The sequence below is a fragment of the Protopterus annectens genome, chromosome 13.part0 (genome assembly GCF_019279795.1).
Source record: "Protopterus annectens isolate FY-2018-M chromosome 13.part0, PAN1.0, whole genome shotgun sequence".
In the NCBI taxonomy this organism is placed as follows: Eukaryota; Metazoa; Chordata; order Ceratodontiformes; family Protopteridae; genus Protopterus; species Protopterus annectens.
In genome coordinates this window covers 228,857,192-228,882,436 of record NC_056747.1, presented here as the reverse complement: position 1 = coordinate 228,882,436, position 25,245 = coordinate 228,857,192, and the positions used below count along the sequence as shown (strand labels likewise).

Below are 25,245 nucleotides of genomic sequence, written 5' to 3'. Positions count from 1 at the left end.
AGTAACAGCTATAAATGAAAACTATTGTGCAGTGATATAAGTTATATATATTTCACTTCAGCATTTGATAGGATCATACACAAAACACTGATAAATAACTTAGAACATCTAGTAAGATGGATAGCTGCATGGTTTACAAATAGGAAATTACAAGTATCATACAGTAATTGGACAGGTGAACTTCTAGGTTACTTTCAGGGTGTCTCACAGGGCTCTGACCTAGGCCAATACTTGCTTACAGGCCATCTTTCAGATGTTTCTTTTTCATCTAACATGTTCTACAGTCTGTATGCAGATAACTTAATTGATTACATGTTCATAGATTCACAGGTTGTTACTGAGCTATTGACCCAAAGGTCTTTATAAGCCTAGCCATGTGTACCCAATATAATAGTAGAGAAACCCAATATAAAGGATCTTGCCTAAACTTGAGATCTTGGCTAGCAATGACTGCCCATATCTGAGAGGATCATAGGTGAAATCCCCTGCGAGAGTTTAGGGTTTCTCATCCAGTCATCCAGACTATGCTTGCACAGGGTCATAGAGGGGCTTTGTTTAATGTGAATTGGTAGCCTATTCCAGAGGACCAGGCTCTTCCAGAAGCCGGTTTTCATTGTTTGGTTGCTTTGATTCATTTTGTCTATTCCAGAGGTGTGGCAACCTCTGAGAGACATATTGGTCTCTCCAGCAGGTCTTATGTCACAGACCAGGTTAAGGACACTGAAGCGGGTGCCCCTTGTCCAATTTGACTTGTGGATGTGCAGCATGTCTATTAGGTTTGGATCAGAGGTTGCTATGTAGGTTCATAGGTTCATAGGTAGATACTAGTCTATCGGCCCAAGGGCCTATGCAAGCCTAGCCAACAAGGTTCCCTGGCTTACGCCACCCAAGAAAGTTATTTTCCTGTGCCACTGATGAGCAGAGACACAGAAGTGATCCCCGGGGTGCATTTCCTATTTCCCATCCACTCATCAAGATTTTTCTTGAATAGTGCTAATGAAGAACTTTGCTTGACATATAGGTCAAGCACAGGTATCTATTAAGTAGTCTGTATGCTGCTGAGGACAGTGACAATGACTTCCATCTGTCAGTGTATGACACATGCTGGAGACCCTGAATTTTCTTGGTTAGAAATCTGAGGTCTTTCAACTTGCTGCAGGTGCCTGGTAAGGTGCATACCAAAGGGAGCACTGTACTCAATTATTGGCCTGATGAAGGTTGAGTACAGGGTGTTATGAACTTTTTTGCTGTTGAGGCAATACCTTTTCTAATGAGATGTGCAATGTAGAATGCCTTCCTTACCACAGTAAACACATGGTGGTTAAAGATTAGGCTACAGTCAACTTGCATTCCCAAGTTTCTCAATACATAGTTGTTACTTAGGGTAGTATTTATATGATAGTCTGCAGGGATCTCGTTTTTACTGAAGGGGATGATAATGCATGCACTGAGTTTGCATCCATGGCTTTGGCACCAATCATTAGTTTGTGTAAGTCCCACTTGAAGTACATTGACATTGTTTGGGGATTCAATGATTGCACCCAATTTGTAGTCAGCAAACTTAGTCAGCCACAGCCCCTTTATTTTAGCCTGAACTTCTGAGAAGTATATTCCAAACAATAAGGGGCCCAGCTTTGACCCATGTGGGACCATACTGGTGACAGGTCTGCTGGTTGATGTGACGTCCACAACTTTGACTGAGTGTGATCCGTCAGTGAGCCAGTTTGCAACATACCTGATGAGATGAGTTGATATTCAACTGGGAGAGTTTATCAATGATGCATGAATGTGGAATTGTGTTGAAGGCCTTGGCTGATTCAAGGTAGGCAGTATGCACAGATTTGCCTTTGTCTGTGGCTCTGGTGACATTTTTGAAGAAGTCCATCAGGTTTAACAGGCATGACCTGCCTTTGACAAAATCAAACTGTGTTGGATCAAGGGTTAGGAGATCACCTATATCATTATTTATAAGGTCCACGATGATTCTTTCCATGGCCTTACAGATATGGCTGGTTAAGCTTATGGGTCTGTAGTTCCCAGGGTCTGTTGCTGTACCCCCTTTATGAAGGGGAATGACAGTTGCTGTTTTCCATTCAGCAGGGAAAAAAACACTCAGGCTGTGGTTTAAGAGAGTACCTAATGGAGTTGCTAACTCATTATTTAGACCATTTAAAACACAACCTGGGATGCCATCCAGTCCCATAGAGGCTGTATTTTTAGCCTTTGAGAGAACATTAATGACTTGCTCTTTGGATAGGGAATGCTTTGTGGAATGTTTGGAGGGGACAAGGAGGTGACATTTTCACAAAATCTGTCAGTTAACAGGTTAGCTATTTTGACAGAATCAGTGTATATGATGCCATCCACAGCTAGTTCAGCACACTTCTACGTCCTACATTTTAGGTTACAGATATAGCTGAAGAATGCCTTATGGTTATCCTTAGCTATGGTTGCTAAATTTTTTTGAAGTTGCCCTTAGAGGATTTCACAAGTTGTCTTATTTGTTTGTTCAATCACAGGAGGGTGTTCTTCCAGTGCTGGGACCTCTCTTTTCTTAATTTTAGAAAGTAACTTCTTCCTCTTGTTGTATAACTTGTTAATGCTAGGTGTCCACCAGGGAGGCTTGTTTTTTCAGGTACAGCTATGTCAATACATTTGTATAAGTGATTATACAGGGCATTTGTGTGTACCTTAGTATAGTTGTTAATGGCATCTGTGGGAAGAGGAACTTAGAAATTATTTATGCCATCCCTTAGGAGGATACAATTAGCTTTGGAGAAAATTTTTAACCTGATTTCACCTAACAGTGGTTCAGGTGTTATAGCTACTTCAAATGTGACTGAGTTGTGATCAGATTTAATCAGTGGGGGTCCGATACTTGTGGTGGTGCAATGGTCACCCATGTTAGTGAGGACCAGGTAAAGAATATTTGAGCCCCTTGTGGGGTTGCATACTATTTGTTCCAGGGCATTATTGTTAAAGCCCAGGAACCTTTGTGTGAGCATGGTGGTATTCATATAAGTTTTCTAGTCAATGTTGGGATAGTTGAAATCACCCATAACTAGCATGTTTGGTTGTGATTTGATTGCCTGAAGTACATCCAAATAAGCAGCATGGGTATCTTGGTTCATTGAAGTGGGTCTTTAGCTAATAATGACTTGAAGGGGGGAGGGTCTTACCCACAGTTATTTAGACTTGGAGTAACTCCATGGAGTTTTCCTGTCTAACCAGTCTAGATGTGTATTTATCTTTGATGAAGGTAGACACTCCTTCTCCTATGGTTCTCAAACATTCATTTTGTGGTCTGAAAGTGTAGAAGGCATTGTAGCTTTGCAAGGCCAGGGTACTCTCTGTGGCCATGAACCAAGTTTCTGTGACTGCACACAGACTGCACATCCTCCAGGGAGAGGAGTGCTTTCAGAGAGTGCCATTTGTGATTTAAACTCCAATCATTCAACAGTATAACATTTAATGCATTAATGAGTAATATTTTTACATCAGAAATCTTGTTCTTGCGACCTTGCCTAAAAAAAGCACTATGGAGGAGACAAGTACCTTAGCCAGTAACCGAAAGCCTAGAGGTGACAGGTGAAGACCATCTCTGGCAAAGCAGCATGGTCTATCAACCATTTCTTCCCAGGCTGACAGCAACTGCATCCCCTTAGAATGACACCAGAAGTTAGTCATTTGTTGTTTATATTGTTGTATCATCCTAGGTGAGGGTAGAATGCTCCTGAAGGCTAGGGATATACCTGCCTGGGACACATATTCATTGAACTCAATTATGTCTCCCTTCATATAGTCCATTGACGTATGTCTTAAGTCATTCACACCACACAAACTATGATGGAGTCAATGATAGTTGTTGTTGAGAGACTTGAGTGCATGTGTGATCTGATGGATCCTGGCACCTGATAGATAGCTGACTGCAACCTTTTCCTTGTCCAGACTGGAGAGCAGGACATCTGTGTGTCTCACAATGGAGTCTCCTATGACTAAAAAATGTGGATGTACTTTTGCCTTAGGGGCTTATTTGGCAAGACACTGGTGCTTGTGTTTTTGTGTGTATCGAGTGCTGTAAGTGTTAGCATGTTTGTGTTTGGAAGGTCTCTGGTGTTTAGGTAGGTTTCTGGTGAGTCCCTCTACGTATGATGGTTTATATGTTGAGGGTATGGTTTGCATAGGAGGTGTAATATGTGAGCTGACAACCTGTTTAATGTTACTGTTCTGTGCATGAGAAAGCAAGGATTCCAAATTCTTAGTGTAAATGCAGCTGCCACAAATTGCACTTGGGTGATTAAGGAGTACAGCTTTGTCAGTGTATGAAGCAGTTGCTACACTGCCTCAGGCTACCCATGTCAATCAGGCTGGTAGGAGAAATGGAGGGGAACTGACCATCCATAATGAAAGGTTAAATCCTGTTTTCACAGTGGGGAGAGAAAATGGTGGGATTTGGTAAAACTGGATGCTCTAAGCAGGGTTTATACTAAAGGGTCTATACTAGTGATGGTTCTCTAAATGGTATGAGACTATTGTAGATTTGGTGGTTTTGGGACTATTTAAGGGGCAAAAATGCAGCTAAGATGCTCTCTGAGCAGCTAAGTGCAATTTATGCACTTCTCGGAAGGATCATGGGCAGCTACTAAAGGAAAATTTATCTACTGAAGTTTCTGCATCTATAACCACCAGTGATTACCTCCACTACATGGTACAGTGAGATGCTGCACAGAGATGTACTACTCATGAACAGATAAATACAGCAGAGCAGTGGCTGGATGCCTACCTCTGTGGAGCTGTGTTTAAACATGTGCAAACCCACACAAAAGCGGGGCTTATGTAGCAACAGTGAGGAAAATTAATTAAATGATTTAACCAACAAAACGATCAAAACTGAGCCCTGTGGCAGCAGTCTTCAATCAAATGAGTCCTAGCTGCACTCTCCTGCTGCAAGGGTACATAAGGGCCCTCACAAATAAAAGATAGCCTGGTTTAGTGCTCAATTTAACAAACAGATCCAGATTCAGCAAGTCTGAATCTAGTCAATGCTACAACAGACAAAAAGTGCAACAAATCAGCAAGAACAGTTTTAAAAAATCAGCAATATAGCAAAAATAAATTTTAAAAGGTTAAAGTAAAGTTAAAATTGTACTTATGGTTAGTGGAATGCAACAGATTGGATTGCACATCAAAATATAGCAGAGCAGTGGCTGAGCTCCTAACTTTGTGCAACTGTGTTAAAATAGTAAGCAAACTGAATTAAACAACTTAACCAATAAAAAAGCTCAAAACTGAGCCCTATGCCAGCAACCTTCAATCAGATGAGACCTAACTGCACTCTCTTGCCACAAGGGTGCAAGGGCCCTCTCCAACAAAAGATAGCCTGATTTAGTGCTCATTTTAACAAACAGAACCAGATTCATCAACTCTGAATATAGTCTATGCTACAGCAGAGAAAAAATGCAACAGATCAGCTATAACACTTTTACAAAATCAGCAATATAGCAAAAATACAGTATAAAAGTGTAAAATACAGTATAAAATTGTACTTATGATTAGCAGAATGCAACAGATTTCTTGGCTTGCACATCTGAATACAGCAGTGCAGTGGTTGATCACCTAATTCTGTGGACCTGTGTAAAAACAGTGAACTGAATTAAACAATTTAACCAATAAAAAAGTTCAAAACTGAGCCCTGTGCCAGCAACCTTCAATCAGATGAGTCTTAACTGCACTCCTGCCAAAAGGGTGAACAGGGGCCCTTTCCAACAAAAGATAGTCTGGTTTAATGCTCAATTTAACAAACAGAACCATATTCAGCAGATATGAATGTAGTCTATACTATAGCCGAGAAAAAGTGCAACAAATCAACAATAACAGTTTTAAAAAATCAGCAACAACAATTTAAAAAAAATCAACAATATAGCAAAAATACAGTATAAAATTTTACTTATGGTTAGCAGAATGCAACAGATTGGATTGTGGATTGCACAGATTAATACAACAGAGCAGTAGCTGATTGGATTGCCACCTTTTCAACTTCCCAAAGTGTGACAGTTTTTGTAGAAATGCGAGATTTTTCAGGACAAAACCTTCCCACAGCCAGTGCAAAGGACAGAACTTCACTTTTTTTGCTAAAATAAATGGTTATTTTTATAGCATTTGAATTGCTTATGCTATGTCATATAATGTTTATGTGATCCAGATACAAAATAACTGTTTTATGCAACTATTACAGAAAACATAAGAAATATATTTTGTCTTAAAACCTCAGGACATTTGCTATTTTTTAGGTTTTTTAGCAGGACACCTGCCCAAAGTGGGACTGTCCCTCTCAAAGAGGGACAGGTGGTAGCCCTAGTGGCTGATCACTTAACTCTGAGTTTTCCAGATAGGGCAGGTTTGCAAAAGAACTTGACAAAATTGTCCATTCAGGCACAGGAGAATAATATTCTGATAAATACATCAAAAACTAAGCATATACCAAGGGCATCCATGGATGTGAAAAACTAAAATATTTGAACTTGTACAGTGTCTTATACAGCTATTTAAAAGGAGACCTTATTCAAGTATATAGGACATTTAAAGACAACTACCTCTGGGAATGTTTGGGATTATCAAAACATAGTCATCATACAATCTATGCAGAAGATTCTATAGGAATGAGAAGTGTAGTAATTGGTTCTCTGATACATGGAATGGACTACCAAATTACTTTTAAGCAAGCACTAGCTGAGATATTTTTAAGAACGGCCTGGACACTTAGTGTGGGAATAAATGTTTTGGTATATTGGAAGGCTAGAAGGGCATTAATGCCCGTGCTTAAAATATTTGTATCCATGTATATGTAGGTATGTAAAATACTCATTTAATCATCAGAATGAGGAAAAAGACAAAAGGGTGAACACATGTATTTAGAAAGATACACTGTGAGGAATGACAGCTTCAAATGCATCCATAAATTACTCCTCCCAGCGTAAAAGTCAATTCAGTTATTGTTCAGTCACTACATGCAATACGACTCGGTTCCATGGGTAGCATTATCCTAATGAGCTGTGATTCACTGTATGCATCTGGAGCTTACTATATACCTGATTATTCTCAACTCACTCTTGTAACAGCTGTGACATGTCCATGAAGAGTTTAAAAATCACACCCACAGAGTATGCATGTAGAAGAAGAAAATATGGATGTCATTTATTTATCACTAGATTTATAATTTCCTCTTGGATAAAGCCTACAGGATTCTGGCCCTTATGTCCTTCAGGCAGCTGAGGTTATCTCAATGACTGATTTTCAGGACCATCACTGATTTTTATTCTCCATTTTGTGATATCAAATTTGTATTTCTTCAGTGTCTTCCAAACAATTCTGAAGCTTAGTGCATTGGTTATAGAGCTACTCCAAATGCTTCAGGAGAATTTGCACTATAGTAAACAGTTTACTAAATTGTTCAGCATTAATGGCCTTAATTTTGGCTATGTCCTTCAGAACTACATGTACCAGTGCAGTTATTTATGTTAAGCAATACCCGAATAACACTACAAATGCTTGACATTCCTCCCTGCACCCTTATGCTTCATTCACTGTATTTTCCTTATGTTAAAGAATGTTATAATAGTTACCCACCCCTTCTGCACATATCTGTGCAGAAAGGGGTTACTAATTTTGACTGACATTATTTTATAACACATAGTATCAGTTTTTAGGTCTATATCACTTTGTCAAAAGCTTGATTCTGCGAATGCTTATTCATCAAACCCTAATCTTCAAACACCCTTTCATCGCATTTACATCATCTAAACTTTTTCCTAGGGAATGAAACTACTTGGCCACCACAGCAATCATAACAAACAGCACATTATTTTAAACTCACTGTGCCCCCCCCCCATCACCCCCATAATTATATATACCAATCTCGAGATCGCACTACACTGGAGAAAAGAGCAAATTTGTAATGATGGCCAACTAAAAGTTTCAATGATGTAAACGTTCAATGAAAGGGCTCGATGAATAGGCATTCCATAGAGTTAAACTTCTGATGAAGTGATAGGAATCCCCAGTTTTCTTTACTTGTATTACTTTGACCACCTGGGACCTCCAGAGCTCCTTTACCAACAAGCTGCTATTAGCACATCGCTGTGCTCTCTTATTGTCTGTCCTTTTTGGATTCTCATTCTTACTTTTGCTGTCAGCTTCATTATGTGGGGTGGAAGATTTCTGTTTACGACTTTTTTTCTAAAACTCATTTCACTGTATCACATTTCACTGAATGTAAGGAATGTCGGGTAAATAAAACATATATGCCCTTTTCCCCACTGTAGTGCAATCCTGGAGTTTGTGTATATATAGTTGGTGGGTTGTGGGGGGCATTGCTCCCCACCTACTTAGCTTTTATATTTATGGATCTCGTTTCACTGAAAGCTAACAATATAAAAACAAATGTAGGTGGTGGGTTATGCCCCCCACACAAAGATATTTTTTCCTTCTCTCTATATATACGGGTGATTGCTGCTTCTATGGGGTTAGTTTAATTATTAGTAGAATTGATGGGTTTGGACAGTGTTCTAATGTGTACAGTTGAGGATGAGAAATATAAGATCTTTGCGTATCTCTGGATCTGGATGTGTGACTTAAAGTTATCAGTTGTCATCTCGGGCTGGATTTCGGTATTTATTGATCCTCATTAAGCATCTGTTTTAGTTTGGTTTCGGATAGGGTTATTTTGTTGGGGGTGTTAGGGTTGCAAGAGTAGCTGGGTGGGTAATGGTCCCATGCTGACCCCATTTATTGATGGTGGTGGGATGCTAGCCGGATATCTCTTCATTTCCTTGTGACAGCAGGGCTACAGTGCTGGCTTGCATTGTGGTGCTGAGGGAATGTTTCGCGGGCTTAACATAGCTGTTGGTAATTTCTTTGCGGGCCATGCACAGTAGCCACCCAGGCCATTAACTGTTCTGGTTTGTTTGGATCTTTAATGGGTGAATCAGTAGTTCAGTGGACACTGGACAATTTCCATGACTCCTACGTACAATAGCAGGAATTATCTGGGTTGGCAGACTATTTTTATTTTACCACTCATCATGCACATTACAGGGGGACTGCGTCATTTCATGTAAGAATCAGTACCTCCTTAAAAGTTATGTAGGCAATGGGAGTAGCTTGTTTTCTACAACTATATTAAAAAAAAAAAAGAGAGAGAGAGAAAAGTTTCTCTGACAATATTAGGTGGGATGTAGAGTAGCTGAGAAGCAGGTCCCTAAGAAGGATTCATGGTGGCTTATACACAATTGCGGCTAGAGTCACTCATGGAGGTAATTTCAGTCATTTGCCAAAAGAAACCAACACATTTAGGGGAAGTAATCTTTGCTTACATGATGGAGCTGCGAAGAAAAGGGGTTTCCTAGGCAATGCAGCGCAGACCATTTAAACACGTACTAACACAAATCTTGTCATTCTACCACTTTTCCATAAGAACATCCAGTTAGGAAAAATGTGTCATAGCTTCATCTCTAGATTTTAGACTCGAGGCTGGGGAAATAATTGTTTCTTAATTCAAATCTGCAGACTAGAGATCTAGATGAAGAGATCTGGGTTCAGTTCTTTTCGGGTTCAGTTCACTTATCACTTGGATTATGTTGATTTGGTGTACTTATTTTTCTTTGGGATTGCACTTCTCTATGTGACAGCTTATTGTGAAAGGGTAGCTTACTGGTGTTTTTGATGTGGTTGTCATTTTGAACAGAATGGTGTCTTCTTTTTTTTGGCTGATTACACTGAGTCTGTGTTTGCGAGCCTGATCAGAAGGTGCAGTGTCTGACATTCTGGGTCAGGTTGGTAAGTCTTTCGGCAGTCATCGCCAGTGCATGGCTGATCGGGTTTTGCTGTTTGCCATTCCGTCCTATGTTTTGTGCCCTTTTCCTGCCATTGTTGCAGTTTGGTTGGATTATTTGCTCTGGGGTGTTGAGAGGTGTGAAGTGGCTGCTCATTTGCATGGTTGCTGTCAGCTTAGGGAGACCAGGGTAAGGGGGTTGAACGATGTGTTTGGGGGCTTTAACCATGTACCACTTGGCTGTTCTTATTTTGTTAAATGTCCAGACTTTAGGTTATGCGGCCATAGTGCCTGATCATTTAAGGCTGTAATATGGTGTTCCTGGAGCTAGGAAAGATGAGATGTAGCCTGGCGCTTACTTACAAAGACTTGTTTCTCTGGGCTGTTTACTTTAGCAGAATAATGCAGGGAAACAAAAGATGCCTATATGAACATTCACCAAACAGTGCTAATCAATTAATCATTTTCACTTCTTAAAGTAACACTTTACACTGCGGTGGTGGTGCTGCGGTAGCATTGTCGCCTCACAGTAAGACATTGTCCTGTTCGATTCTCAGATAGAGCATCTTCTGTGTGGAGACATGCGTTAATGGGCGTACCTTCGTTGAAGGTTGTGCATCAGAGCCGGCAACTTGGCACGTAAAAATCTACTGCCACTCATCAGCGGACCGGAGTTCCGCTGTGGCGACCCCTAACCGAGAAAAGCCAAAAGACACAACAACAACAACTTCTTAAAGTAACACTAGCATATCACATGAGGCATGAATATGTATGAGCAGCAGTTTAGTTCATGAAAGATGTCTTAAAGATTTTAACAGCTGTAATTGTTTTTTTAGGACACAAGGGATAAAACTCTGGGGTGTTGAGAGGTGTGAAGTGTAGGCAATGGGAGTTGCTTGTTTTCTACAACTATATTAAAAAAAAAAGAGAGAGAGAAAAGTTTCTCTGCCAATATCTGGTGGGATGTAGAGTAGCTGAGAAGCAGGTCCCTAAGAAGGATTCATGATGGCTTATACACAATTGCGGCTAGAGTCATTCATGGAGGTAATTTCAGTTGTTTGCCAAATGGATGGAAGGAAAGAAGAGTTCATTATGATAACATTTGATGTTGCCCTCCCTCATCATCCTACTGACATATACGGTTATGAAATCCTGCAGCATAAAGAAATTTCTATATTCCTATACAGAGTATTTTTTATGTAATCTTAGAAGAGGATATGTAAATTTGTAATCTTATTAGTCATCTGTGCACAGTTAATATAAGGTTAGTCAAAAATGGATGGCTGCTTATTTTGTTTGGTAACAAGCTACTGATTTAATGAATAATGGTGCCTTTCCTTGATGAATATGTATGAGCAATTTATTGGATTAAAGTTTCTCACTCCTTGGAATACAATAAAAAATAAAGAAGATAAATGGGGCTTCTGTTACTTAGTTCACCTAGGTGATATAAGTGGTCTCTTTTTGTTATGTTCATTTGAGTTGGGGGTTTTGGGGTCTTTTGCTGTCAGGCTGGCATTGTGATCTTACTGTTGCAGCATCACTGTAAGAGGCTGAGGGGTATAGTTAGCATGCATTTTACTGCTAGTTGCAGTATGCGGAAATTGTGGTTGTCCAGAACTGGCAGCAGCCACAGAATTTTACCTCATGATTCAGGGTCATGCTGCAAACTTTGCAGTGTCTCTATGTTCAGTCCCCAGCTCTGATAGCAAGGTTAATCCAAACAGTGAGAGGTGGATAGATATAAGGTGAATGTCTTCATTCTCATTGTTTGTTAGGGATCATTGGGTAGTGTTAGAGTCCGCAGGTATAATTGGGTTGAATTGGTAAGCACAATACCTTTAGGAACACTGCCATTTTTTGTGGACAAATGGGCAATAAGTGCAACATTTGAATGGCTCACTAATAACTTTAACTATGAGGCTCATACGACAGTTGAGTGCTGATTAGTTTACTTATGGATTAACCTTTTTGAGGAAATAATGATTCAGTTAGAGCATGCACTGTTATGATCCTAAATGAGGAATGTTTCTTGGGATGTGGTACACATGAGAGGTATGGGTGTGTTATGGAGGTATTTCACTTGCTGTTTAGGCATTGTAACAGTCACTATTGTGTGCATGTTGGATTACAGCTGCTTATAGAACTAAGCAGAGGGATTGACCTGCCAAGGTTGCACTTTCTTGAGAATGGTAGCTGAGGGCCAGTGTAGTGGCAGTGCAGTTGATGAACAGGGTAGGCCTCAGGCAGCATCTAATGTTGTCATTAAGACACTTATGGGTGTGCCAAGAAATTAACAATTTTCTTTTCTTGTGCAGATGGGGAAGTGCAGAGCGGGCTTCAGTCAGTGACCTGAGGAACAGCCAATGGCCTGAAGGAAGTTGTTTGTAAAGTAATGGACTCTGAAGGGGTGGATGTTATGGTTGCTGGAGTGCCTTATAATGAAGCTGTAGGTAATCTTACTTTATGCGGTGCTCGTTCAAGCACGTCAGAGATTGATAGAAGGCGGTTCCATATGTATGACTTCAGTAGGTAGGGTTTGGAGCATTGTAGGTGCATGGGTGTGTTTTTTTTTTTTTTGTTTTTGTTTACAAATGTGGTAGGAGGTGTTGAGTTGGGAGACAACTTGGGGGGGTTGGTTTATGGCTGGTTGGATGGAAGGAAGGATGATTGGGGATATTGAATATTTGGGGTTTAATTTAATTTTGTTTTGGTGTAGGAGTTTTAGTGACAGTTGTTGAGGATTAGGGTTCATTTTCATCTGTTTAATATGGTAGTGATATGGAGTTTGATCATGCTGCTAAACAAGGTGGGTCAGGTGGCATTAGGATTAGAGGCTTGGTACAGTGTTTGTGGCACCTATTTGTAAGGAGGGCTTAAGTAGGGCATTTGTCAGATTGGCTAAATTTGGGTTGCAGCTGCCTGTGGGAAGGACTTTGTTGGGAAAGATTTAATTATGTCAGGCCTGGAACAAGATAAGTCACTTCAGCTGGTCAAGAAGGATTTAACTCCAACTAGTATAGTTGCATGGGTGATAAGGCTGTATGAACTTACTAAATCTGGGTTAGTGGTTCACTGGTGGGAAGGGCGGGGGTATTTTTGATAGTGTGAAGATGGACGGACATTGGCTATTGACAAGATCGGTTTTGTTGCGAGGGTTGGTGTTGACAGATACAGGTTTGTTGGGCTAAGTTTCACGTGGTATTTATTTTATGAATGTATTGAAGTCATTCCGAGGGTGGTTTGCTGGTTGACAAATGTTATGAGTGTCAAAGGTTTCCTTGACTATAAGGGATAGTGTGATGGCAGGATTGTTATTAGGAAGGAAATCTCATTTTTGTCATTATTTCAGCTGTGTAGGCTACTGGTTACTCCAGCTACTTATGTGAAAGGGTTTTTGGGAGTGAGGTCATAGATCTGGTATTGTTAGGGAGGATGGAGTACACCAAAAGATGTTTTGGTTTCATGCCTTTTAATGGGCGGTTAGGGTGTTGGAAGTTTTGTAGGATGATGTAGGAGGTTCATTTGGGTTTGTTGGGGATTACGGTTCATTTTCAGTTGTCAATATGGAACTTGTAGGGCTTGTGGTGGTTGGGCTGCTAAAATGCCATGATGGCTGTTTAAAGCTTTATGTTTATAATGGATAGTTGGTATGATGTCAGGATTATTATTGTACTGACTTTAAAGAGATCTCATTTGGTTATTACATTCATTGGGTGGTAAAATGGTGTCACAATGTGGCATGATGGTATGCAAATACCACTGCTTGGTTGTTACTGGCAGTGGGCTTAGTGTTTGGTTGTCCAGTTGGCTGGTAATGCCCTTGGAGTCATTGCAGGGCTTCCACTGGTCATGAGGTAAGGATTATTTAGTTCATTCACAGTGGTTATGCTAGGTTATGAGGTTATCGTTTGCTACCTTAACATAGGAGAGGAATCAGTGGTCTGTTTTCAGCTGTTTAGGTAACTGGCTATTTTCGTTAGTTATGTGATAGGGTTTTATGAGGTGATGACTCTGTTTCAGTTTGGTTAGACAGGATGGGGTACACCAAATGATGTTTGGCCTAATGTCTTAGTGGTGGTTAGGTTGCTGGAAGTTTGTCAGAAACAGGGGGAACAGCCTGGTCAGGCTGGTGGGTGGAGAAGAAGGGCAGGCTTGCCCTCTTCTGTTCCCCCTCTGGTGGTGGATGCTCAATTCAATAAGTTGGGAAAGGCAAGTGAGCAGCTGTGCAGCTTGATAAGGAAAGGCAAGTGAACGGTTGCACTGTTTGATAAGTAAATAAGCAAGTGGAGGTAAGCTGCTTATCTGGTTGAAGGTGATTCAATAAATGGTAACTGAATTGACTGGTACGGTGCTTCATAAGTAAGTGAGTGGAGGTATGGATGCTGCTTACTGATCAGGATGAGTGGGATCACACTGTCCTATGTTAATGTTACATGGATGTTATTTTCAACTATATCATGTTTTGGTTGAAATTAATGAATATTGGTTAACAATCATGTTTATGGAAGTTTAATAAAGGTTGTCAAATATCATTCGGTGTGATGTTTTTATTGAAGGGGACTGGGACAAATTAGGTTTGGAACAGATCGACTTGTCCAGGAACATCTTCAAGTGGGGCAGATAAATACAGTAGTAGGAATTAGGAGGATAAGTGGAGGATAGGGTTAAATAGGAATGAGGGATGATCGGGAGGAAATTAGGTAAGGGTAGGGAGGGCTAAAAGGGTTTAGGCAAGTGTAACTGGAGTAGGAGTCACATTTTTGGTGTGAACTTGCTACACACCCTCCCTTTTAGTGGGGATTACAGATATTTGTCAGTTTGGGTAGCGTGGAAAAGAGGGACAGGCTTGCCCTCTTCTGTTCCCTTCTGGTGGTGGATGTTCAATTCAATAAGTTGGGAAAGACAAGTGAGTGGTTGCGCTGCTTGATAAGGAAAAGCAAGTGAGTGGTTGCGCTGCTTGATAAGGAAAGGCAAGTGAGTGGTTGCGCTGCTTGATAAGGAAAGGCAAGTGAGCGGTCACACTGCTTGATAAGGAAAGGCAAGTAAGCAGTTGCACTGCTTGATAAGGAAAGACAAGTGAGTGGTTACACTGCTTGATAAGTAAATAAGCAAGTTTGTTAATAATCATGTTTATGTAAGTTTAATAAAGGTCATCAAATGTCATTCAGTGTAATGTTTTTATTGAAGGGGATCGGGACAAACATCTTTCTAACAAACTATTGTAGCATAGCAAGAACACAATTATTGTCTACTCTTAGATTAAGTCACCCATAATATAATTGTTTGTTAGCTATAGTTAAAGCAATCACTCTTAAAAACGGGATAGCAATACATAAAAGATGCCAGTTCATTACACATACCATTATACTAATAAACCACTGGCAATGCAAAAATTCTTTATATGAAATAAAATTAAGTAGTGCAATCTGAAAGATAAGTATACAACCAGCTAAATACTTTCTAAATTAAACATAGAATAAAAGGTTTAAACAGACAGATGACAATTAGAAACAGATGAGCTACCATCTATTTGGCACTGATACTTCCACTAGATATAAAATGCAAAATTTACTGTTATCAACAATTAGAGTCTGTTCAGCATTTGCATTTTTACTAAAAAGCATTACCTTTTACTTAGCTTATTACAACTTTTGCCTATTTCATAGTTTTACTACATTTTCACTAAAAAGGACACATTGTCACACATTTTTCAACAACTAGACACATTCATACATTTTTACAGACTTCAGAAAGCTTTCTTGAGACAAGAAATATAAAACAAATTCAAGTGGTTACAGCTCTAAACCTGGAAAACAATAACACTAAATAACCAGAAAAGGCAGCCACCAACTCCAGAATGGAAACCCAATAATCAGCCATGAACTGATAATCTAAGTAGTTTATAAAATGGTTTATTTAAACTTTAGCTTTTCATCCGCCAACAGGAGTCAATAACCAAAGATAATTAACTTGTCTTGCTACTCCTGCATGTTTAAAGATACAGTAGGAGAAACTGAGAAAGTTAAACTATTTAGCAATATTTAAAGCCTGACTAAAAATTTTGACATGATTTATCAAACACATTTGCAGAAAACTGAACAAATTAACTGCTTTTTGACAGAGGAAGCCTATATGTGTAGTTTATCTGGGGAGACAGGTAGAGTCTTGAATTAGTAACACTGATTTCAGCAAAATACTAAAATGGTATTAATATACATCATTGTCCAAACCAGAATTGGAGCTAATCCAAGTGTAAGGCATGTTTGCCCAGCCAAAGTTGGCAGTAAATTTGTTCAGGAACATTACCTTCTTAAAAGTGTAACCTAACATCTCAGGGTTTCAATGTTCACATCCATCAACAAGTAATTAACTTTAAACATTGCTGAGATCGTTTGGTTTGCTGTCATATTGCAGTGTCAGGTGAAATACTGTAATGTGTAAAAACAAAAGTTCGGTAAACTTCTATATGAGAAAAGGAAACTGTGATAAAATGTGGTTTCCACAAGGTTTTGTAATGATAAAGAAATGCTGAGTTGTAATGCTGTCTAATGGCACACTTTTTCCTGTTAAATAAACTTTGGTACACCACATTTCACCCCTGCATGCTTCCTCCATTGGTCTGCTATCAAGATATTTAATGAATCAGTAGAAAAATGTTGCACCTGCTGCTTTTGTTGCTGAAGCAAGTCTGACTGTTGATTTTATAATTTCTTGATATTTACCTGACAGCAGTGACTAAAACTTTTTGTTGCAGAGCTTGAAACCTGAACACACATTATAACCTGCAAACTCTTCCAATGGCCTTTGATGTCGGCATGATGTACTAATATTACAAAACTTACATACTTCAACTCAACTGGTCTGTGTCAGACATTTGAAGCCAGTTATTACAAGTTCCATGACTATGAAAAATATATAATTTCTCAAGAAATACAATGAATCCTGAATCTCACTCTAAGGACATCGATGTATTATTCCTGACTTGGAAGTTCAACACACACACACACACACACAGACACACACATACCTGCCACATATCTATGCTAATATCAGCATCACTACATTTGAATTAAGGGAGATGCTCAATCAGTCTGACACTTAGTGTGTATCCCCTTATTCACACGTTCTGTCCTGCTATTCTGTGGATTGCAACTGCAATATTTTAGATGTGCAATGCTTTGTATTCCTTTCCTGTGTTAGTACACATGTACTTCTACATTGTCATTTCATACCTTGCTTGATGAAATCAGCTACTCACTAGCTTATAAATTAAAATATTTGAAATCTACAGTATGCAAAAGCTCTGTCAGACAATGTGCAAGCAAACATTTATTTATTACATTTGTTAACCAGGAAGTGTCTGACTGGGCTGGGAGTCCGTTTTCAGTTGGGACCCGGGGAGAAACTCTTCAGACATACAGTACAGTATACAACATGTGCAAATTATTACAAGCATAAATTCAACTGCAGAGTTTATCCAACATTAAAAATAAATAAATAGAATTGTTGTCAAAAGTTTTACAACATAATTAGGCATGTAGCATATATAGGGAAATGGCTAGTTTGCCATGGTTAGGAGATTACAGTAGTGGGAGTGATAAGAAGTACATTGGGTGAAAATAAGGGAGAGGAAGGAAAAAGACAGAGAGAGAAGCGCAGCAAACCCCTTTACCCTGAAGAGGGGGGTGAATAGTGCAATTAGCCAGGGGTATGGCAGGAGCAGAGCCACTGGTTTGTAAGATATTTAAGTAGTTGTTGTTTAAACGCAGGATATTGGGGACAGTTAGTAATAGAGTGTTCTAGAGTTTGGAAATGTAATGGGAATATAGACAGCCCCTGTGATAGTTGTGTGAGAGGGCTACCGCTAGTAGTAGTTTATTTGAGGATCTGAGGGTCCTGTTATTCCTGGTGGGTTGAAGCAACTTGGAAAGAGCTGAACAACTGGTGGGTTGGTTTATTAATTTGTGGATTATAGTAAGTTGGTTGACAGAAGATTTGGGAATTCGAGCCATTGTAATTGGGAGAAGACAGAACAGTGGTGTGCCCTGTGTGGGACATTTATAGCAAATTTGGCAATCTTATTATAGCAAGAGTCCAGGTTGTTTGGGTCAGATTTTCGCAGGTTGGTGAGAATTTGAGATCCATAGAGAAGGGAGGATAGCAGGTGGGAACGGACAGTGGCAAGTCTGGCATTGTGGGTGAGATATGGTCTGACCCTGTATAAGGTACCCAGTTTCATGCATACTTTTTTAATTGTAAGGGAAACATGTTTGGTGAAAGTTAGATTCTTATCTATAGAGACCCCTGATAGTTTTGTGTCAGTAGTGAGTTCGATGATGGTTCCATTAGAGGAGTGAATTGACAGAGGGACTTGGCAAGGTTTGGCTTTGTTATTTTCGAAGACTATTAATTTCGTTTTATTAGGGTTTGGTATAAGTTGATGTTCTAATAGATATTTTTCTATGCTCTGGAAGGAGGATTGCATTTTTAATTGAAGTTCTTGGGGTGTGGGGACAGAGCATACAAGGGTAGCATATTGAACAATGTCTGCTTGGTAGGTTGCAGAGCTAAGATCATTAATGAATAGAATGAAGAGGAGATGGCCGAGTATTGAACCTTGGGGGACGCCCACTCAGATGGGAAGTAGGGGGGATACAGAATTTTGCCATTTGGCTGTTTGCTGTCTATTAGAGAGGTAGCTAAGGAACCAGGACAGAGATGATGAGCTGAGCCTATAAGTTGAGAGTTTGTTGAATAGAAGTTGATAAGACACAGTGTCAAAGGCTTTAGACATGTCACAAAAGATGGAGGAGACTGCCTGCTCTTTATTTAGGTGTGAGTGAATTGTGTTAGAAATGAGATTAGAGCAGTGGAAGTACTATGTTTGGGTCTGAAACCATGTTGTGAATTTGATAAGAGATTGTTGGAAAGCAAGTGGTTGAGCAGTTGTTTATGGATACATTTTTCAAGGATTTTTGCACGCGGGGAAAGAATGGCTATTGGGCAGAAGTTGGATAGGTCTTTAGAAGCACCACTCATTAATACAAACACCAGTTTCACTAAAGTTTAAAAAAAATGAAAGTTTAGATATTGGAAAAAAAAAACAAATACCAGCTTCAGATACAGAGATAAAGTGTTGTGCTATTTATAATTCATAATGAAATCACAAGCACAGTAGTTAACAGCAGCAAGTATGGTTAAATTACAATCCACAGATAAACAGAAAACTTCATCTAATTAGCTAAAAGTAATGCATTGGAGTTGGCCTTCCTATCTCCCATTCCATTTCCCATCCAGCATCAGCGGTTCTTGTGGTCCGACAGCAGTTCTTAGGCAAAATATTTCTAGTTTTTTGCCCTGGGTCCCAATACAAAACTACTATGATCTCTCCTATCACCTATCTACAAAATTTCCCATGGTCCTTTCTGCAGTCAAGTATTTCTCCACCAACAGATAACCTGTGGTCTTATACCTGACTTTTAAATTGCAAAGTAAAATATTTGTAGTTTTTTGCCCCAGGTCCCAATACAAAACTACTATAATCTCTCCTATCACCTCTCTGCATAGCCCCCGCGGTCCTTTCTGCAATCAAGTATTTCTCCACCAATGCACAACTTGAGGTCTTATACCTGACTTTTAAATTGCAGTGTGTATATAAGGCTTCTTAGCTGTGTTTTGCTACAGTACTCTGTCATACTACAGGGAAAGAATCGCTGTTAAAAGTAACCACCAGAGCCTAACATTCTCCCCATCCCACTTTACTAAACACTACCAATAGAAACAATCACTCAGACCTTTCATAACTTCCATGTTAAAATAGTAGAGAACTAGCTTTATCCTTTGAACAGCCTCAATCCTTAGTTTACTTCATTTAGCATCCACTAAATATTTCACTTAATATGTCTTCATTTCTCTATTTTAGTTTATTGATTTTAGTTCCCTGGTTAATTATGGCCCTGCACCACTACATAGTTTTCCTATCTACTGATTGTTTCTCTGTTTGCACAAGCCTCTGACCAGAGTAACTTTCCCCTTTTTTAATAAAGATGTTATTTTATTATTTCAGCTGTGGTGTGTTAAGTACGTTTTGGAATTCTTACACATTTTTCTTGTGTTTTAGCTTGATATTTACCTGGATACCATTTTTAGTTTAGCTTTCCCCTTACTTTCTCAGTCCATGGTACTGTCCTACAAATTACAGTAACTCCACTACCCTTAATCTACCCTTAATATCTATGAGGCATAGCACATTTCCCATAATCCCTTGCACTGTTAAAAATCCTCTCCAGGTTTTGGCATCTTTCCATCCTATCTCCCATTCCTTTGCTCATCCAGCATTGGTGGTTCTGGTGGTCCAACAACAGTTCCTAGGTATTTTGCATCTAAAATGTAAGTATATATCATTTAAATTTGTTATTGTGATGTTTTACTCTCATAATTTATAAACTCATATTGCGAAGGTTCTAGATATTAATTTGCAATGGAGCCTCTAGCTGCATAAACACGAATCCCTAACTGTTACACTCAGTACAGCCATAAGTGGCTAGATTGTTGTTTGTGGCCTTCTGTACAGCAAATCTTATGGTTTAAGGCTCAGTATGCTGCACTGTGCTATCACTGCACTCTAGACGCACTTAAATCTGTAATAGTATTGGTTATGTCCCAAGAGAAGATTGTGCTGAATCTTCTCTATCGGTTACAGTATCCACAGTTAAACAGCGCATTATGTGGCAGTGATATTTGTATTATTTACTGACATAGGGCTGCCAAGAACTAGTTGCATCACAAATTTTGGGTGGATTAAGAAACCTCTGTCTTTTTATTTTACCAACACTTTACATGGCACAGCAGCAGTACAATTTTCATTAATTTATGCTACATTGCTGATAACTTGGTGAACTAAAGTTTTTGGTTAGCTATCTCCAGTTTGTTGTGTTAGTTTTTGGTTAGCTATCTCCAGTTTGCTGTGTTTTTGTGACTTAACCAAGTTAGGCTGTTTGTCAGAACTGAAAGAAGGCACGATTGTGTAACTAGGCTTTAAATATCACTGACCATTTAAGTAAATTCTGGAACTCAAACAGTATCTATTGTTGTACAAGTTATATACATCATTTGCAGCCATAAGCCTATCACTTGACTGTTTTTACACTGGAATTGCCTATCATTTGACTGTTTTTACACTGTAATTGCCTATCACTTGACTGTTTTTACACTGTAATTGCCTATCATTTGACTGTTTTTACACTGTAATTGCCTATCACTTGACTGTTTTTACACTGTAATTGCCTATCATTTGACTGTTTTTACACTGTAATTGCCTATCACTTGACTGTTTTTACACTGTAATTGCCTATCATTTGACTGTTTTTACACTGTAATTGCCTATCACTTGACTGTTTTTACACTGTAATTGCCTATCATTTGACTGTTTTATTTTACTTTTTAACATTATGATGTTATATGTTATTTAATTCTCTTTCCTGTTGCTGCGCTACTATATTTTTCAGTCTGCTCTTCTGAGCTCTTGTACTCTGTTCACTGAAGGACATCAGTAACTGTATTCTTAACCTTGCACCTTTCTTTTTCGGGTAAAATATTTGTAGTTTTTTGCACCAGGTCCCAATACAAAACTACTATCATCTCTCCTGTCATCTCTCTGCAAAGCCCCCATGGTCCTTCCTGCAATCAAGTATTTCTCTACCAACGGACAACCTGTTTGCTTACACCTGACTTAAATTGCAAAGTACATGTATATAAGGTTCCTTACTTGTGTTTTGCTACAGTACTCTGATATACTTCAGGGAAAGAGTGGCTGTTAAAAGTAACCACCAGAACCTCCTAACACGCCCACCACCTTACTAAACAGTACCTCTAAAAACTAACGCTCAACCCTTTCATAACTTCCATGTTAAAATTGTGGGAGATAGCTGTATCCTTTTAATACCCTCAATCCTTCGTTTACTTCATTTGGCATCCACTAAACATTTCACCTAATAGGTCTTCATTCCTCTATTATTTTAGTTTATTGATTTTAGTTCCCTGGTCCATTTTATCCCTGCACCACTACATATTTTTCCTACCTACTGATTGTTTTTCTTTGTTGGCTCAAGCCTCCAACCTGACTGAATTTGTTTGTAATGATGTTATTTGGTGGAATGTAGTAAGATTTGACAGTAGTATTAGTACTGAAATTAGGAAAAGATGGATAATCATGGTACTGGAGTGAGAGGGGTCCACTTTGTAATTTCGAAATACTGAATCCCGAATTTCAGTATTTCGAAATCACAAAGCCAAATACTGAAAGTTCCAAAACCAGCAGAAGCGAAATTCAAAATCCCGAAGCATGGAGATTTTGAATTTCTGCTTCCGCTGGTGCAGTGTGTGGATGTTTGGGTTTAATTTAGGTAAGTTTGTGTGTGTGAGCATGTTGGTTAGGGGCATTAGTGTGTGTAAGTGTGTGTTGTGACTGTGATGTGTGTGTGTGAGGGATTGTAAGATGTGTGTGTGTGTGAGTTTAGTTTGTGTTTCTGTTTATGCGATCTCAGAGTTAGAATATATAAGTAGGAGGGGTGGGGCGCAGCCCCCCACATGGGGGGTGCAGGGTGGCTTTCCCCTCTGGTTATATGTAGTTTATATGCATTTGTTTGATTGTGGGGGAAGGTTTGTGTTTGTGTGTGTACTGTATGAGTAGCATAGTTTTGGGATTTTGAATTTCGTGGCTGTGTGTTGTTGCATTTGTGAGATGTGCTTGGGTTTTCAGCTTTGTGATTTTGAAATACTGAAATTCAGGATTTCAGTATTTCAAAATTACAAAATGGACCCAGTGAGAGATACAACTGAGTGGTGAAGCTTATTGGGAGATGTAGTTTATGAGCTCGTTAAGTATGAGAAATTTTAGTGGGTGTTGCCAGTGGCTGACATTATTGCTCATTAGATACTGAATGACAATGGATGTTAGTGGGACTGGGTGTGTGTATATAAATGAAGTGATGCAGGGGTGGGTAGGAATGAACATGAGGTCAAGATCAAAGCTGATAAGTTTTGCTAGCCACTAAAACAGAAAAAAAGCAACAATTTCCAGTCTTTGTTAGGCTCTATATGGTGGAATCAATTACAGAAAATTCACCCCAATAGTATGTAGCTGGTTTTTAGCAAAGTCTAAACCAGAACTGTAGTATAAATTTTGCATTTCAGCAGCATAGGATGTCAATACGGTTCAGTCTTCCCTGAAAGGTGCAGTAGCAGTGAGCTTAAAATGCTGATTCCTTCAAAGGCAGACAAGCTGATCATGAGTAAGAAGCCACACCTATCAATATATCCTGGTTTTAACAAGTCTGAACCACATTAACTGTCCCTTTTCTTTAGTAGTAACACTGGCTGCATGCTCAGTAATGCAAATGATACTAGAGCTTGCCTGGCAGCACCCAAAGGTGCCCGAGTATTTGTTGTCACACAGAACAACAACGTTTGTAGGCTGCAAACCCTCCTAGGAGAAGAATGAAAATATAATGCAGAATGAGAGGCAAACTGATGACATTTGGCACTGTGCGGCAGGGGCAATCTTGCAAGCCATGGGCAACTATGATCCTCTTAGTATTACTGTTGTTTTTAACACTTTTATTACTATGGAGGTCACAGACGGAAAGAGTTACTAGAAGTAATTATTCAGATATTTTTCTGAATATGTTGAATGAAACTTGACTGGAATTCAGTCTGTGGATACAGCAATGCAATGCATCCTGCTGAGTTGCATTGCTGTAATGTTTAGCAATTAATAATCATGTCAATTCTCAAAAAGCAACATCTCATTAACTGGGAGTTTAAATGAGTATGAGCTCCTCATTTAAGTGCCCTACCATCCTATTCTTACACCCACACACAGACACACACACCATCCAGTACCTGCACATCCCATTGATATCAGGCATATATCATGTAGTTGTTATTCACTCCTCCCATACACAAACACATACAAATGCACACATAAACTCATAATAAGCATTCATGTACACACATTCACAGACCCATTCACACATGCACACACACACACACACACACACACACACACACACACACACACACACACACACACACACAATGTTGGTGACTATACCTCAGATATTGTTTTTTCTTGTCTTTCTTGAGAACTGAGGTCACTTGGTAATCAGATCATAGAGCCGTATATCCCTCTCCAACATATGATGGAGAGCAGCTCATGAATTTCTTTCCCTTCTCTTGACTTTATACACACTTCACAGACACACACGCACACACACACCCACACACACAGACACACCCACACACACACACACACACACACACACACACACACACACACACACACACACACACACACACACACACACTGTTGGTGACTATACCTCAGATATTGTTTTTTCCTGTCTTTCTTGAGAACTGAGGTCACTTGGTAATCAGATGATAGAGCCGTATATCCCTCTCCAACATATGATGGAGAGCAGCTCATGAATTTCTTTCCCTTCTCTTAACTTTATACACACACACACACACACACACACACACACACACACACACACACACACACACACACACACATGATGGTGACTATACCTCAGATATTGTTTTTTCCTGTCTTTCTTGAGAACTGAGGTCACTTGGTAATCAGATGATAGAGCCGTATATCCCTCTCCAACATATGATGGACAGCAGCTCATTAATTTCTTTCCCTTCTCTTGACTTTATACACACTTCACAGAGGCCATGATCCCTTTGTGAATGTTTGATGTCCATCTTTCCCTGCTACTGGTGCCATTGTTTAATTTACTAATGTTTACCTTCAGTGTGTCTTTGAAGGATTTTCTTTGCTCATTTCAGGATTTCTGGCTAGTAGAGCTGGGAATACAAAACTTGTTTGGAGAGCTGAGAGAAAGTCCTGCATAATGTGGACAAACAGAGATTATATCAGAGGAATCCTGCCTCAGGGCTGTTGATGGTATCTTCAGTGAAAATACTTTTTATTGAGGAATGGTGTTCCCACTTGGTATAAAGTGTCCTATGATGTGATTCCTTGGCATCTTGTCAGTCCAGGTTTCATTGTGGATCCTCTGGCAGTATACTGATTTATCAGGTGTGTTACTTCTGTTCTGTTGTCTAGAGAGGGCTGCTGTGTGTATATACCAAGCAGAAATAAATAATGAAAACTCCAATATGAATGCACTAGCAATTTATTGCATGTAGAGTCTGTGAGGTACAATCCTTTTAAGGGGGCAATGAATAACCTTGTAACTAGCACAGGGTGCTATTCTGAAGATGATTCTACATGTCTATGGAGTTAGTCAAACTGAAACCTTTCATCTTTTATAAATTTGTTTAATTTTGAGGTCTTTGACAGATCCACTAACTTGCAGATATTGATTTTTGCTACGTAAACAGTG

At 39.3% G+C, this 25,245-nt stretch overlaps 1 protein-coding gene across 1 annotated transcript in view; it reads left to right on the top strand.

Moving 5' to 3' along the window:
• The window catches only part of LOC122787879 (duodenase-1-like), a 278,333-nt gene extending 253,582 nt beyond the window's left edge, over positions 1 to 24,751 (top strand). The window contains exon 5 of the mRNA XM_044054797.1: positions 24,686 to 24,751. Coding sequence (XP_043910732.1) covers positions 24,686 to 24,751 — 66 coding nt within the window. The remainder of the gene's footprint in view (positions 1 to 24,685) is intronic.
• Positions 24,752 to 25,245: the final 494 nt, after the last annotated feature.